General features: G+C 39.2%; 1 protein-coding gene across 2 annotated transcripts; it reads right to left on the bottom strand.

Annotated features, from left to right (window-relative positions):
- Window positions 1–3,517: 3,517 nt before the first annotated feature.
- prdm1b (PR domain containing 1b, with ZNF domain) lies at window positions 3,518–15,639 on the bottom strand. Of its 2 annotated transcripts, XM_026289846.1 has the most exons (7): window positions 15,175–15,639; window positions 14,163–14,475; window positions 10,565–10,684; window positions 8,913–9,162; window positions 5,923–6,809; window positions 5,708–5,836; window positions 3,518–5,309 (listed from the first exon to the last, which is right to left on the bottom strand). In XM_026289846.1, exons 2-7 carry the CDS (start codon window positions 14,331–14,333, stop codon window positions 4,779–4,781), a joined length of 2,088 nt encoding a protein of 695 aa, XP_026145631.1. In that variant the 5' UTR covers window positions 14,334–14,475; window positions 15,175–15,639; the 3' UTR covers window positions 3,518–4,778. The 2 variants fall into 2 exon arrangements, with proteins under 2 accessions (XP_026145631.1, XP_026145632.1); XM_026289847.1 differs by lacking the exons at window positions 10,565–10,684; window positions 14,163–14,475; window positions 15,175–15,639 and adding an exon at window positions 9,379–9,802.
- Window positions 15,640–16,217: the final 578 nt, after the last annotated feature.

Below are 16,217 nucleotides of genomic sequence, written 5' to 3'. Positions count from 1 at the left end.
ATGTTAACTGAACAAATTTAAATTAAGCAAAAGTGATTTATTGTTGCATAAAGTGCAAGTTGTTTATGTTTTCTGTTTTTTTTTTTACATTGTGGCAAGGAAAATGTGATTGTGAAAGTACCCACTTCACACTTATTGAAGAACTGTGTTGTTTTGCATGCTGAGGAAGAACAGAAACAGAAAAAAAAAAACGTTTGCAGTTGGAGGTGAGGCATCAAACTGAAATAAACCAGGACACACAGCACAAAAATTCTTGATCTTGTTTGTGCATTTGAGTGCGTCCAATTGTACAAAGATGATCAGATTACACAGAAGGAAACAATTCCTTGTACTACCTAAAATAAAAAGAAAGTAGAAAGGTCAGTTAGGCAGATTGCCTGTCAGTCATTCAACCCTTTTAATGTTGCTTTAAACAAAACAGGTTAATCCGTGCACAGTTATCTGGAAGTAAGCCTGTATAGTTGTTATGGCGCAAATTAGGTGTGAAACATTTCTAGTGAAGATTTTTGTTGAAATGTATGACAAGGAACGTGTGACCATAATAAATATGTACAGGGAAATTCTGGATTTAACTCAGCCATACATTTGATTTAGTTAGAAGTGAGGCACATTATCTAATGTGTCATCAGCTTTTTAGTGTGCGACCGTGTGCATATTTGGAATTCACTTGAGACTTTTAATCATGCTTGGGTTTTTGAGTCAGAACTGAAGAAGAAAAAGCGAAAATGCATTGAAGCGTTAAAACTGGCTGTTGAGTATAATAGATAACATGCAATGTTTAGATGTTTATTCATAGCAACAGTCTCTCTTGCCCTTTGGACACTCACCCACACATATATTAGTAATGTGACCTGCCAGTTTCTTTTTCTTCTTCTTCTTTTTCTTAAATTCTTTATGCGTAGGATGTGCAAAATCCGATGGTATCAAATATTTGATGTTCTTTATTTCCATGTATTAAATGTGCAAATAGTAACTGAACACAAATCAAATACTGCCTAAAAGGCACTTTGAATCTTTAAAAAAATTAAACATTTTTCAAACATGTTTCAAAAACACATAAAGAGTAACATTAACCTATATTAAGGAATACTTTAACAGTATAGTTAATTGTTAGTTCATAATAGCCAATGCATTTAATACTTATTTGCATTAACAACTTGAAAAGTTATGTAATTAAAAATTCCACTGTATTGCTCTAAAAAGGCACCCAAGCATGTAAGATCTGTCAGTCAGGATATGTGTCGCCTTGGTCCTGTGTGATAATTACTGAATGTTGCTTTTCCAGACCTCTCAGGTTCGCTGGAAAGGATGGTGCCGGTTGTACTTTCAATTCTCTTGTAGTCATAGATACATAATGACTGCACTTCAAAGTGATTTATGGATAAGACAAGAAAGAAGTCAAATGGTAAGCTGCCAGTCTGGCCAAAAGCCCAGGAATGTTGTCATTTCAATAGTATTCAAATTACACAGAAGTCTTCTAGTAAGAGGGCAGTAAATTACATTAATAGAGCAAAATGATCATGGAACATCAAATGAAAATGATTTTCTAACACAATATTATTTTTATTTGAACTATTTCCTTTAAGGCTTTTAGGTGAAACTTTGATGCGCTTTTTAAAATGACGTTTCGGCCGATTGAAAAAGGTGTGGCAAAATTATATTTTAAAACCTTTTCACAATTGAGTAGCACCTAAAGGGATACTGCAGAATTAGATCATACATCACACTCCATTACCTTATAACTACAGAAAGATTTTATTTTGTGTAGGATTAAAGCCACCTTACTCACATGGAAAAACTGATTTGTAGGTTTCATAATATATCTGGAATCTTCCCTTAGAAAAAAAAAAAGGATTTACTATGAAACCATGTCCTCTTGGAAATTACTTAGAAAGTTCACAAATAATTACAAAGAAATGACCAGTAATGTATTGAATTAAACACAAAACTTTCAGCAGACAGACTGAAATAGTGGTAAATGTTCCTCAATAATCTGTTTACTTTGAGAGAGAAAAAAAATGAAAAAAATAAATAAATAATAATATATATATATATATATATATATATATATATATATATATATATATATATATATATATATATATATATATATATATATATTCTTTTTTTTTTTTTACAGTGTAGTCAATACACTTGACTATTTTGTGAACAAAATGAAAATAAATGTTGCATGCCATCATGGTTAGGTATGTTTTTGAGATGATAACACTAGGTTTTATGCATTTAAACTACTTTTGCCCCAGTGCTGCGCTGGCCAACGTTGACAGGAACTAAGCTTCTGGGTTTCAGAGAATGACTTACTAGCAATTACTGAATGCATGAAGTTTTAAGTCTGTGCAGGAAGGCAATGCAAGTACTCTGAACATGTCACACACACACACCCACAGTGACAAACACACACGTACACACTCCTCATGTCATTTACAGCAAGTCAAGTTCCACTCTTTCTTTCTTTCTCTGTGGTGTGTTTTCACATGCTTCTCTCTGTTTCTTTCTCCTTTCTGCCATAAAAGGGCCTCTTGCAACTTCTCCTAAGATGTATTCAGAGTGGTGGTTTGACATGCTGTCAATGACAGATGTATTCTTTCTCTGTCGTTCTCTCACACAAACCCTGCTGAGGTGTGTTTGTTCTGGTCTGAGGTGTGTGTGTGTGTGGGGCTCTCCCTTCATGTAAGTGCCCTTGAGGGGAGAAGAGGGGAGGCTATGACAAAAGGAAACAGTTAAGTGTCGTACTCAAGAGAGAACAGAGAAGCCATGAGGCATTACTTACTGTAACTGCTTTGTCTTCCGTTCCTGACATTTATGATATTCATACCAAAGTTTTACCTGCTTATAATGACTAGAAGAGTGGTTTGGTAAAAGTACAGGTCAGCATTGCGCAGGAATGGTGACTGAGTGTGATGTAAACTGCCAGATAAGTTACGCAAATCAGTGCTTTGCTTAATATTAACCTCCAGTTTCCCAAACAGAAGAACTGTGTTACTTTTACATAGTTATATAATTGCAAGTTCTTCTGAACTCAACTGGATTTTTAAGGCTAGTTCAACAAAATAAGCCATGTTTTGTTTGGAGCGGTGCAAACCATCATTGAAATGTTTCAGAAAGTCAGAGTTTCTTTAGTTATTGTTATCATCTTTTATTATATAATAGCTAGGAGGAGTTAGTTTGAAACCAAAACTGTTTTTGCTGTAAATTCCACTGTAAAGTAAGAGTAGGTAAAGGTTGAAGGTGTTTTTTTTGTTGTTGTTGTTTTTGTTTTAATGTCAAAAATGAAAAAAAAGTGTTGCATGTGATGGTGGGCATTTTTGATCAGTCCTAGCTGATGAGCAACAATTTCAGTTCCTCTACTTTCTAGAAATACGACCACAGAGATCAACTTTCGTGTGGGACTTTCAAACGAATAAGCCTGATGGGTGTTGTATGAGTGTGTGGGTGTGAAAACTTGATTCTATTGACAGAAAGGTCATTAACAGCAAAAGACAGAAAGAGCGTGGTCTTAGACAAGTAATGTTTAATGTGCTACATTATAAAAGTTTGTCAAAAATAGGTTCTCACATATAAAGTATCAACATCTTTTGGACTGAGTCAAAAATAAACTAGGATAACAAAAGGACTGTACAAAAAGTCACAAAGTAATGGAACAGTCTTGTTTCTAAACCCTGCTTTAGCTAACATCAAATATCCTGCACTTGGATTTAGTCCCTGCTTTTTCCAGTGCTGACAAAAAAATAAATTAAAACAGCATAAAATATGAACCTAACAATTTACGTTTTAGTATGAGGTACTGTTGTGTCTGTAGTTCTGTAGTCTATAAAAAAGTATTGCAATCTTCATGATTGGCAAAATCAGTTCCAGCTACATTGATTTGATCATTTTCATAGTGCTAACAATACTTGTTTGGATTAAAGAGACAACAGTAAACACTGGTAGACACAACCAAGTAACAATAAAACTAAGAAAACAGAATATTTCTCTTATTTTAAATATTAAATTAAAAGTGAGGCATGTTCTCTTTCTAATGTCAAAAGGGTTTGTTGAAGAGAAAAAAATAAAAATGGACTTCTGCCATATTATCCTTAGACGCTACAGTAAATCATCCCTTGAAAAGTACATTTTTAGATCTTTTCATGAAGGATCACATCCAGAATTTTTTCAACACTAGCTCAAATCATACACACGTACTCATACTGTACACATTCGCACCGACAATGAATGGAATGGACGGGAAAAGCCAGTCCTTTCGGGACTGTCACATAGTGTACATAGTGGGATTAACACATTATTCCTGAGAATCCCAGTATAAAAAACAAAAAAAGGACCAAAGAAGAAGTTAAACAACAAGTCATGCATAAAAAAACAAGAGTACACATATAAACAAGTATTTGATACAGTGCTCAAATAAGAAAAAAAGTCAACAATAATAAGTTAAGACAAACTCACACAAATAGACGTTCACATCGGTATGAAAACCAAATGAAGTATGAGGACATAATAATCACATCTTCATTCTATAACAGGTCTGAGGGTAGAAGTGCAATCACTTGACACAATCTTCAAGTCTTTGGAAACACTATTTGTTTGGTGCGGCTTTCATTGGCTTGGTTTATGCATCTTCTCTCTAATCAATCCCTCAAACTACCAGAGAAGAAAGGATTTTTGGTGTCAACTAGGGAATGCTCTGTGCATAGATAGCAAACTTGGGGGTTTCTGGAAGACCTGAACAAGCTATATGTCATCCTTTCAACATTCTCCCTCATCTACTCCTCTTCAGTCTTTATAGAGGGCCGGTGGCTGAAGTGTACCACGCTGGCTCTCTCTTGGTGATGACCCACGGCGGTTACCCCATGAGGTACTGCAGCAACAGCCTTGAGGAATCCAATGTCCTCCTCCCCCTCACCGTTCTCCAAACTTCTAGCCAACCACTTTTCCAAGGCAGCGTCCACCTGAGCCTCTCCAGCCCCCTCAGGCAGAGCCTCGGCCTCCTGACTGGCGTCAAAGCGCTCTACCAGCTCCGCTGCTCGCCTCAGCTCTGGGATTTCAGGACGGGCTGCGGGGCAGAAACCGGACCGCTGATGGAGGTTCAGTGAGAAGCGATGGATGAAGCCCCTAGTGCAGGTTTGGCAGAAGTGGGGCCGGTCACGAGAGCTGTGCAGCCGACGATGGAGTTTGAGGTGAATGTACTGGGTGAACTTCACCCCACACAGCTTACACTGATATGGCTTCTCCCCAGAGTGCAGACGTTGGTGGGTTTTCAGGTTGCTGGTGCTGCTAAAGCGTTTGTGGCACACCTGTAGACATTCAAAGAGAACATTCAGAAATCATGTAATTCAAAAGCAAACAAGAGGCAGCAGACAACAAGATTGGAAGACAGCGTCTCTGCTGCCTTACATAATTGCTTCGTTGTAGCTTTGGTATGTAGACAGCGAGCCAAATGTGTTTTTTTCACTAAAGGATTGTATTTATTTTCAGTGGTCAAGAAGAATGAGTAGTATAGTCTGACGCCACTGTCACACCCTTTCTAGTTATTGTACAACAAAGCGTTTCTCTTAAAGGAAACAGGAGTGACAAGGTAAAGGTTCTGTCAGAGATAAGCAATGTTTTGTGTGTGCGTCATCGCATGTTAACAGAGTATAACTGTCATCTGATGCCCTTTATCTCGAGTTTCTTTCATAGCATGCACACTCACCTGGCACTCGTGTGGTTTCTCTCCTGTGTGGACCAAGTGATGTTTCTGTAGGTGGGCGAGTTGGGTGAAACTCTTTTTGCACAAGTTGCACTGGAATGGCCTCTCTCCACTGTGGACCCTCAAGTGCACCTTTATAATGAATTTACACTCTTTAGTCTTACTCAGATAATTCCATATATATTTTAAAAACAAGACTCAATGCACGGTCTACTCACTTTGAGGTTGGACAGTTGACCGAAGGTCTTGAGACAGACGTTGCATTCATACTTGATTTTGCCGTTCTGCTTCTTGAGCGGGTACGGGAGAGACTTGTACCCAGGTGCCGGTGGAGAGGAAGAGGATGAAGGTGACATGCTCTTGGGTGTAGCCAGGCTGAGGTTGATGGCTTCTTCAAATTCAGAGAGAGGCTTCTGGAACGTTTGATGAGGGGACTGCTTAGGCTGAGGGGAGAGTTCAGGTGTTGCAGGGGCTCCTCGAGGTGGAGTATTTGGGATTCTTTCCTTCAGACCTACATGAAGTGGGGTAGGATAGGGCAGTGTGACTGGTAACAGATCTGGTTGGGGTATGGAAGGGTAAGGCAAGCCATCACTACCTAGGAATCCGTTGTACCTGAGACCCCCTTTAGAGGGCAACATGGAAGGGAAGGGAGGGGAGTATGGAGGCAAGAGCAGACGTGAATAATGAGGGCTGTATGGTGGTAATAAAGGATATGGAGCTTGGAGGGGCCTTGGTGAGGGCAACGAAGGGTACGAGATCAGACCTTCTCGATGACCATAGAGGCCATGTAAGTGGAGCGGAAGGTCTTGTGGTGGGGACAGAGTGGGATATGGGTGCATGCTTATGTTCATTGCTTTCTGGTTGGGATGTGGTGAATGGACGGGCTCTGGTAAGGCAGCTTCGTGGATCCTCTTGCTGAAATCCATGACCTGTTCATCTGGTGTGTCAGGTGGTGTGTCCCTCTCAATAACTTCTACATCAATCTTTTCGTCCACCTCCTCTTCCTGTCCCTCACTGCGATGTTTGTGTGGGCTCGGGGGCTGTGTAGGGTAGTAGGTGTACTGAGGTAGGGGCTGCTTCTGATACTCCATATCAGGTATGTACTCTGGAGAAAGAGAGAGAGAGAAGGTCACACAGAGCAAGGTGAACTGTGAACATTGACGGACAGCAAAGGTGAGAACCCAAGAACGAAACTTGTGTGTTAAGTCTTGTTTGAGACAAATCTTCTAGCGCTTTAAATTGACTGAGCAGGTCAGAGTCTTCACAGAGCAACATTGGTCATGTCTGTATGCCTGTATGTCATACACCTACTCATAACCTTCCTCCTTAAACGCTCACTTATGGTAAATGACAGCTCTTTCAGTTTAAAGCTGACAGGCAGAAGATATCTGACTGGTTTCTGTTTGACAAAGAGATAGTACTGCTTTCACGCAGCACCTAGATTACAACCGTGTGGGTGTTCACAGTGTGGGTGTATGTATGTTTGTGAGGTGGAGGGGCATATGTATGTATCGGAAGAAAGGAGCCTCGTCTGACAGCGATACTTATTACTCAGAAACTACTCTGACTCACCATAACAGCAGATGTCTTTAACCATGGGAAAAGTCCTACAATACCGCTTCAGCACAAACTGTTACTTACTGTTACACAGGGAATCGAGATAAGGTCAAATTATTACTGTCCTTTCACTCTAGAGATTGTAAAAAGAAAGCCACAACAGCTAGCTTCTTTCAGTAAACTCTGCGGTGACTCAGACAAAACCTGCTAAATCATGGAGAGTGGTACAAGGCTCAACGGTGTCACACAGCAGTGGGAAGATTACACAAACACATTATAACCCTTGTGGTCAAAGCTTGGTTCCTAAAACCTGATGTAAACCAGTCGGGTGCAACATTTACAGGCATCGTCTAGGCATTTCCTAACTACCGGGAGGAAAGTGAAAATGGATATTTGAAACTCTGAAGAGCACAACAGCACAAAACATAATGCAGCTTACAAACATTAACTAATATATTTCCAAATTCTAAACGATGGAGCAATACAGATGCACAGAAATTTTGCTCAGGCATTTGCTTTAAGTTAGACTAAATATCAGCATACATATTCTAAGAAATAATCAATATTTATGCCAAAGTCCATAAAAATTGTGATGATGTAATATCACGCTTTCTAGATTTCTTTAAACCTCACACAGGAAGTAGAACTGGTTAAAGCAGACGGAATGATACAAAATGAAAAAAGTGGCTCTAAAAAGGCTAATGTGTGCTTCGCAGTGCCTGACTTTCTAAAGAGGGTTATTAAAAAATCAGGTGTACTGTAATTATTCAGTGAAAGCATCACGGGGGAGAGGAGTGTACGTGTCAACATGACTCAGGTAATGATTCTTAACAACAGCACACACAAAATTAACACAGACATACATTCTGAGGAGTGAATAAGACAGGAAGCAGCACAGTGTCGGTGTGAGATTGAATCAATGTGACATAGGGAGTATCGCATTACATCTCCTTAGACAGAAAATTCAGACGGTCCATCATTTTGTCTTAAAAATACACACGCTCACAGTCTGTACACAGTTTCATTTACAGTCACTTTCATTGCTTACCATCTCTAAAGTGTCAAAGAACATTTAAAGAATCAAATGTGTCTGTGTTTCATTATATATTAGATCAAACTTATATTACATAAAATGTGTGTGTTTTTTTTTTTTTTAGAACAGACCTGTCAATGAATAAAAGTCTGGTACCATTTAAACTGTGTAATTAATGTTGCTGTTGGTGGCATAATATCATAACTTTCAAACCTATATAAGACTCTGCCACAAAAAACAAAACAAAAAACATCCTCCCTTATATACAACTAGTGTACACAGAAGAACAGAGGGTGTCCACTATTTACTGAGCTCTTAAAATAAACATATTAAAAGTCACCTGATTCAGAAATAGAGGAAAAGACGGGCACAGAATAAACACTGTCTTGGGTGAGAGTGCGTAAGAGAGACAAAATACAAAGGTAGCTTGGGTAGCTAATAATTCCATAATTTCAAGAAAGCCAGAGAAAAGGCAATAAAGATCTAAAATGAAAAGGGAGAGAAGTCAAAAATAATAATAATAAAAAAATCACACTATCTATAAAAACCAACATTTTATCCAGTTTTTCCCTCCCCAGTGCCAGATAATGTGGGATAATTCCGGAGCTCATGACTCACTTGGCTTTAGGCTGTCTGGTTGCTCTTGCTGGCCGCACAGTCTTTGGGAGAACTCTGGACTGTACCACACCAATAGCTCCTGCTTGGGCTCCACGGGCCGGATGGTGTAGAAGAAGATCTCCTGGCCGTTTTGACAGGCCACCAGGTTCTGTTCGGCCAGCGATCGTGCTGGGTTGACATACCGCATCCAGTTACTGCGGTGTACATCGTAGCCATCAATGAAGTGGTGTAGGTGGCCACCACTGTAGATCTGGATGGAGAGAAAGGAAACCACATTAATGCTTCCTGCTAGTCTTCCGCAAATAGATTAAACATTAAACATTACAACTTTAAAAATGTTAAATTCAATTAAATAATTATACATAAAAACAATTCAGTAAAAATTTCTATTTACAAAAATTTCTTTGAAAATCTTTACATATGAAAAAAAAAAAAACATTTATTCTTCTAAAAAATTATTCTTCACCTCTGCCATGAACAGAACGCTCTTCAAACAGCTGTTTATATCAACTCCTGTGTCTTCTAACCTGTGAAAGTATGTGTGTGTGTGTGGCTTGTCCCGCAGAAAATGTGTGACTAACTTTGTATGTCAACGCTGTCAAGCTCTTTATAAAGTGCTTGGCGTCAAAACGATCTACACATGCTGCTAGTCACACGCATTTCTCCGCCCCTTTCTCCTCCCACTTTCATTCTCATTTGTATGTGGGGGAATTCACTGCTGAGATGTGTCAGGGCATGCTAGCTCCCCTATCTCTGACACTCCTTTTACCAGTTACACCCTTGAAGACTCATAAACACAAACACACATTCACCCACACGAACAGCCTTCATTTTTACATCTGTTCACCTGCGTTTGGTCACATGACATGCTGCGTCATTTCATTGCTTTATGGAAGTCAGTATGGATTTACAGGAAACGGAGGAAGGAAAGGACAGCTCAGACTAGGAAAATCCACAATGACACACACAAATGTGTGCATTTGCGCACACACTCAAAGACACTCGTGCGTGTGTGCATGTATGCCCTTTCATGCCACACATATAAACGCAAACACACACATAGATATATCTAGTGCACTTGACAGAGAGATAAAGAGACTAAAGTTCACTTGCATGCTGATATGAAAACAGAACTGTAAGAACTGAAAAGAAAGTGATTGTGTGTGTGTGTGTGCGTCTGCCACTTCGTCTCTGTCTCTGTGCAGGAATCCCGACTTCTCTAAAACCTGGCCACAAACCAGAGACTTGCGCTATCCTTTGCGTTTTTGATGAAAGGTTTCGAAATAGTTATACTTGGTAACTTCTGCTGAGTAAACCATTGTATGAGAACAAAGCAGGGATCTACAACAAACAGGATAAGATCTCTCAGAGCTTCCTCTGTGTTTTCCAAGTAAGCTCCTGAGTGTAAAGCAACGAAGCACATATCTACATTGAGTGCATGTGTGCATCTGCACATATGCAATTATTTAAAAAGATAGACAATCGTGTTGAAGAAGCCAATGTATATTCGGATGTGTTCAAGCATGAATGAATAGGCTTCCGGCTCCTTTCTGCTAAAATTCTGGGGAAAGTCAGTCATGACTGGTTTGGCAGCTTTTCTCTCAGTAGAACTGGTGTCCCTGAACGATTAGAACAACAATGAAGTCACTTACCCTCCAAAAATATTTCCTGTTGGTCTGAATGGGCACATTTTCTTTGGTGTAAATGACTCCTTGAAGAGGTCCGAATCGCGTACCTTGAGGTATGTACTCTTTGCTGAAAACGCCAGTCACCTGCAAGAATGAAGAGTGGCACTTGTAAACCAACATAGTCAGGAATTAAAATAAATGATTATTGATTTTCTATTTTGAGCAGGACACTGCATTGCACGAGGTCAGCGAGGCGTGCTTGGTTGGTGAGCGTCATAGGTGACCTAAAGTAGTACACTAACCTTGCAGGTTAACAAGTTAAGTAAATAGACTTATACTTTCCCTGCTCTACTTGTACCCTGACCCAGTAACATACAGCTGTCCTTAATAACGCCTGACCCCTTTGACCCTCCTGGCAAAAGTTGTTGTGTGGTATTGACAAACAATCATGTCTGAGGTCCTAAAAAGACAAAAAATTAAAGCAGAGGGAAAACAGAAGACAAAGTGGAGCAGGTGGTCTACTCTCAATGCTCTGTAGAAACCAGAAACTAGGCCTGTAAATAGGTCACACTATGGCGTGGGGGTCAGTGGCCCCATTTTTACCATCAAGCCCTTCCTGCACTTCTTGAACTATAACGATATGTTCAAATGCTTCAATTTTAGATCGAAAGTCCACTTAAAGCAATGTCATGATGGTGGGAAACAAAACAGAAACAGAAAAAACAGGGTTGGGAGGCACAGTTATTGGCTGGAGATGAGAGCTGTGGTGACAGTAGAATTGTGCATCGTTAGCGTTGCGTGACTAATTGGTAAGACTTTAGTGATTAACTGCTCAGAATAGGTTTAGGGAGTAAGAGGAGGGGGGCAGGGGGTGAGTGTCACTCTTTGACAAGACCAACGGCACCACGCTGCCCCAACGCACACACTGGAGCACTCCACCCTCCATCCAAACAAGACCCCCCCCCCCCAAGCTGTCCGAGGATCTTCGGTCCAAATGAAAGTTAATCAGCCAAGCTTAACCTACTTCCTTTGGCTGAGATTCTGTGAGTGTGTGTGTTTGCGCATTTGTGTCCTTCCCGACCATGTCACAGATCATCCCATCTGCCACGTGCCCCCCTTAGTTAGGCACACTTCTCCAGCTAAGGGTCAGGGAGCATTGTTTATACAAACCCTTTGATTGAGTAAATGTTTACTATTGCCTGCTAACACCTTCTATAAACTACTATCTTGTTAGTTCCAATTTAGTTTGCAGTTTGAAATTAATGAGAAGAGTTAAGTAGCAGTGTCTAATGCTCACTGTATTAGCATGTGCTAGCTGCGCTGCTAGCTGCTAAAATTAGATAGCAGTTGAGAGATAGCAGTCACTTTATCTTCTCCTCAACAAAACATGCATTCGTAACGCGCTTACAACACGTTAAAGCAGCAATACGCAGAAACAGAAACTTTGGAATGTATGCGTATGCATCACAGAAACCATATAGCGTATGACTAGCAGCCTAGTCACCATGAGACTAGCTTTCTGACATCCCTAAAGTCTTTCATCTCTTCCTTCCAATAAACATTTTGTCGGCTACAGAGGCCCTCCGGGAACTGACACACTGTATGTGGGTTTTCCTGTCCATAGCTAACGCCATTGACAACGTAAGAGTAAGAATTTTTACAGAATCAGCAGAGATAAGCGGAATAGCGTGCGCAGAAATGGGAAGTGTGTAAAGGCTCTTGAAGTATTTGAAAATTTCAACTAGTGCAAGTAAAGATATCTGCTCTTAGTAAAAGTTTTTTTTTTTATGTGTCTGACAGCGATTCTAGTTGTGCCTCAGTCTATCACAACAGGAAATATGCTGTTGGTCGTATAGTTGTTTTTATCTCCATGCTTAAAAAGGAGAGTTAGCGTGGGAAAAGATGAGGGTGAGAATTTGAAACAAAGACATAAAAGATAGTGTGAAAGAAAAGGGGAAGAGAAAGAAACAATTTAGTGCAGACCAAATAGTCCATTATGCGGTCAGTGAGAATAAAAAAATATGGTATCACTTTAGTATAGGGCCTATTACTAACATATTGTCTGTTGGTTAATACTTATAAATCACATATTTTGCTAATTCTAATCCGTAATCGTACCCAATACCCAAACTTAATTACTGTACTTTACTAATAAGAAACAGATTTGTTTCTTAAAATAAATAAATAAATATATATAAATTTTTTATATATATATATATATATATATATATATATATATATATATATATATATATATTTATAATACAAAATCACTCCTTCAAGTGTTTGACTGAAGAAAGAAAACCAAGCTTAAAAGGACATGTGGGCAAATTAATATCAGAACCTTGGCTAACCTTGAGGTCTTGACACAAACTGAAAAATTTTCACACATTTTTCTGCAATTTCTTTTTTAGACAGACCAGTCTATAAGCATGTGTGCATATACATCCTCGCTGAGCTGATGACCGCAATTTCACACCTTCAGTGTGAACTTAAAAAGAGCAGGGGCAATAGAAAGAGGAACTGACTTTCACCTGCGAAGGAGGGTAATTGGATCATGCAGAAGACAAACAGGACAGCGACAGAGTGCATGAAGACGACGCAAAAGAAACCACAGCAAAGAAATGAAGAATGACACAGTCAAATGTGTTTAAACAAGACGGAGATAGAGATTAGAATGCTGATCAAAAACAAACAGAGAAATTTAATCCTTGTTAAATTTCGTTGACAGAACTGCAGCAATTTTATCTTAATACAAAATTACAAAGTTTGCTAAATACGCCTAAGTTAAAGGTGGGTAAACCCAACAAGATGTTAAAGCATCATCCTGAAGGAGTTTATTGCAATAATGACTGATTAAAATAACTGATTTGTGATTAAAAAAAATATATAATGATTTGAGTAGAGAAGAACATTTAAATAAAAAGTTTAGTATAAGAAAACTGCAGGCCAGGATGCAAAATCCCTCCACTGACCAACCACAATCAAATCTTACAGATAGCCATGTATTATAACTTTACACTGGGATGCACACCAACAAAAACAAATAAATAGTGAATAGAAGCTCTCCACCATGTGCAAGCTCATTAAAAGCAGAGTGAGTGTGTGAATGCCAGGTAGAGAAAGAGCTAATGCGATTAGGCTGTTCTCTCATAGGTCCTCTACCTGTCTGATCCCTGACCTACCAATGACTGTGCCATCGTCACACTGACCGACTGAACAGCGCGAAATGATGTCAAGACGTGTTTACGTTACCTCACACCTTGAATTGAACAATCCCAACTCATGGAACTTTACTTTTATACATATAAACGGTGATGGCTTAATAGTTCAGTATCTAGGCTCAGAGGTAAACTTGAGCTACTGAGACACCCTGCATCAAAACAGTATCAGAGACACCTTTATTTTTACGGACACAACAATACCAGTTCAGTTGCAAATATGTAGCTGTTTTTTTTTTCTTTTTTTTTGTATCTGCTCCAAGAAAACCCTATGAAGTGAAAGCAGTGTTGCACAAGCTGCTTTAGGCAACAAGTGTCTATTAAATGATGACTAATCAACAGTATGTTGAAACAAGGGAATTGGGAATTTAGTGTACTCAGCCTGAAGCTGCAGACTGTACCTGATTGTCCGTGCTGTACTGGAAGGTGAGGTTCCGTGGAATGGAGATCATGGCCTTGGGCAGGCTGAAGTTGGGTTCGAATGCCTGGTCGTGGACGATGTAGGTGCAGTTCAGGGCAAAGTCGACCTCCCTCCACTCGCTCATGTCCTCTAGAGATGCCTCCAACTTCATTTTCTCTCTTTCCCTTTTCAATTTTTTCTTCTTTGTTATGGATTTTCTTGTATTAGTGGTTTGGTATATTCTCCTTTGGTTTGTGCTGCTTTGGTTCTCTGTTGGAGAAGTCCTACTTTTGCTTTATTTGTTAGTTGAAGATCTAAAAACAAAACAAAAGATGTATTCAGACATTTCCTTTCAGGTCTCCAAAGTTTCGCAATACATGCCTTGCATAATACAATATACCTGAGTGTTGTAATGCAATATGTATAATTATAATCCATGAGGCTATAAATGACACGCACACCTAGTCAGAAACGCACACTTCGTCAGAAGTAGTGAACATTAACAATGGTTACGTATAATTACATAAAACTATTAGATTCCTTATAAATGGCTCGGAACAAATGAGGCATGACAGATGTAGTAGAATGATGTCAAATGCTGTAAACCTGACTTAACAACATGAGAAATCCATTCTTATCTTTTATGAGCGGAGTCACAACTAGTCACTGTCATATAACATTTAGGGCTGTTTTTGTGTCTTCAGGCAAGCTTAAAAGCTTTATTCAGGTAATTATATCTATTAATCCATGATCTCACTTTGACTTAATCAAAATAAATAAAATGTACTAGTTTGTGAATAGCATTTGGGCCAATCCAGGAAAAAAAGTTGTTTAAGTGCCATGCCAGTGAGTTTAATGAACTAGAGCCATTCACAAAAGCTTGTAACTTTATCCAATTAGAACTCAGTCAACAACAATGATGCAGAATAAGGGGGAAAACCAGACCTGAAGATCACAATATGGTTTTAATGAATAAAACAAACCAATAAAAAAAATATACATTCCAAACTCACTTCACATTCATTCAGCTGTTGCATCCTCAATATCTTTGGTTAGGTCATCGCTGTGTTACCGTTGCCCAGTCACTCTGTCATCTTTTTTGATTTCCCTCCAGTTTCCATAAAGTCCAGAAAAACCTTCCAACAGCAATCCCCCTCAGATATCTCAAACTCTCTTGCCCGTTGGCTACTGTTACTCAAACTGTCCACGCTGCGCTCTGCTAGACTTTTGAGTTGCGAAAACTAACCAATCAGCACCTGGCTTTAATCATGTGACCGCCAGGATTAGTTGAAGGTGATCCAATTGGGACACTGGAAGCGTTTCGGACACAGCAAGCCCAAACATACATATCAACACCTCCAGCAGACAAAGGATGTTCTTGGACAATCTGAATGGAGTTGAGCAACTAAGTAAAAAACAGATGGTTGGATCACTGAAAACACACCAATGGACTTTTGCTTGGATGGGCTTTTAATGAGCAATCTGGTCCCAGCCCAATTAGGCCCCCCTCCCTCAAAACACACACACACACACACACACACACGCTACAAGCAACTCTGTGACCTAGATCTAGACCTTGCCTGGTGTGTGATACTCTGCTGTGGCCAGTAGTGGAAGAGACAGAGACAGGAAACAAAGCAGGTCAAACTGAAGAGCTTCTCAGACACCTGTTGGAAGGGTTTCATCACTTTGTCAGGATGCCACATACATCAGTTCTGACACGGAGACCTCGGTCCAGTCTAAACTCATCAGTTCTGACCTGGAATATTCAGGCCAAGGAAATTCATCAACCCTTACATGAAGCTCATGAGCATCAGTCAGCTATGCTCTGAAAGAGAGAGGAATATCAAACAGCATGAAAAAAAAATTATAATATATATATTATTTTAATAATATATAAAAAAAAAATATTACCATTTTTTCATAATTAAAAAATGTATTCTTTGCTTAAAACAAGAATAAATATCTGCCAATGGGATAAGAAAAAAAAACTCCTATACTATTGTCAGACTTATTTCTTGTTTTTAGCCTAAACATGGTATATTTTTTCAGTAAA

This window comes from Carassius auratus, chromosome 19 (assembly GCF_003368295.1).
Source record: "Carassius auratus strain Wakin chromosome 19, ASM336829v1, whole genome shotgun sequence".
Lineage (NCBI taxonomy): Eukaryota > Metazoa > Chordata > Actinopteri > Cypriniformes > Cyprinidae > Carassius > Carassius auratus.
This window is presented reverse-complemented; position numbering and strand designations above follow the sequence as displayed.

What these genes read in the sequence shown, in the direction of transcription:
- prdm1b (XM_026289846.1), bottom strand. Translation starts at nt 14,333, where the DNA reads ATGAAGTTGGAGGCATCTCTAGAGGACATGAGCGAGTGGAGGGAGGTC. An exon ending in ACCAGACAGCCTAAAGCCAA is followed by an intron (nt 6,810 to 8,912) that starts GTGAGTCATGAG and finishes CTCTTTCTCCAG; the next exon opens with AGTACATACCTGATATGGAG. An exon ending in AGAAACCACACGAGTGCCAG is followed by an intron (nt 5,310 to 5,707) that starts GTGAGTGTGCAT and finishes GAATGTCTACAG; the next exon opens with GTGTGCCACAAACGCTTTAG.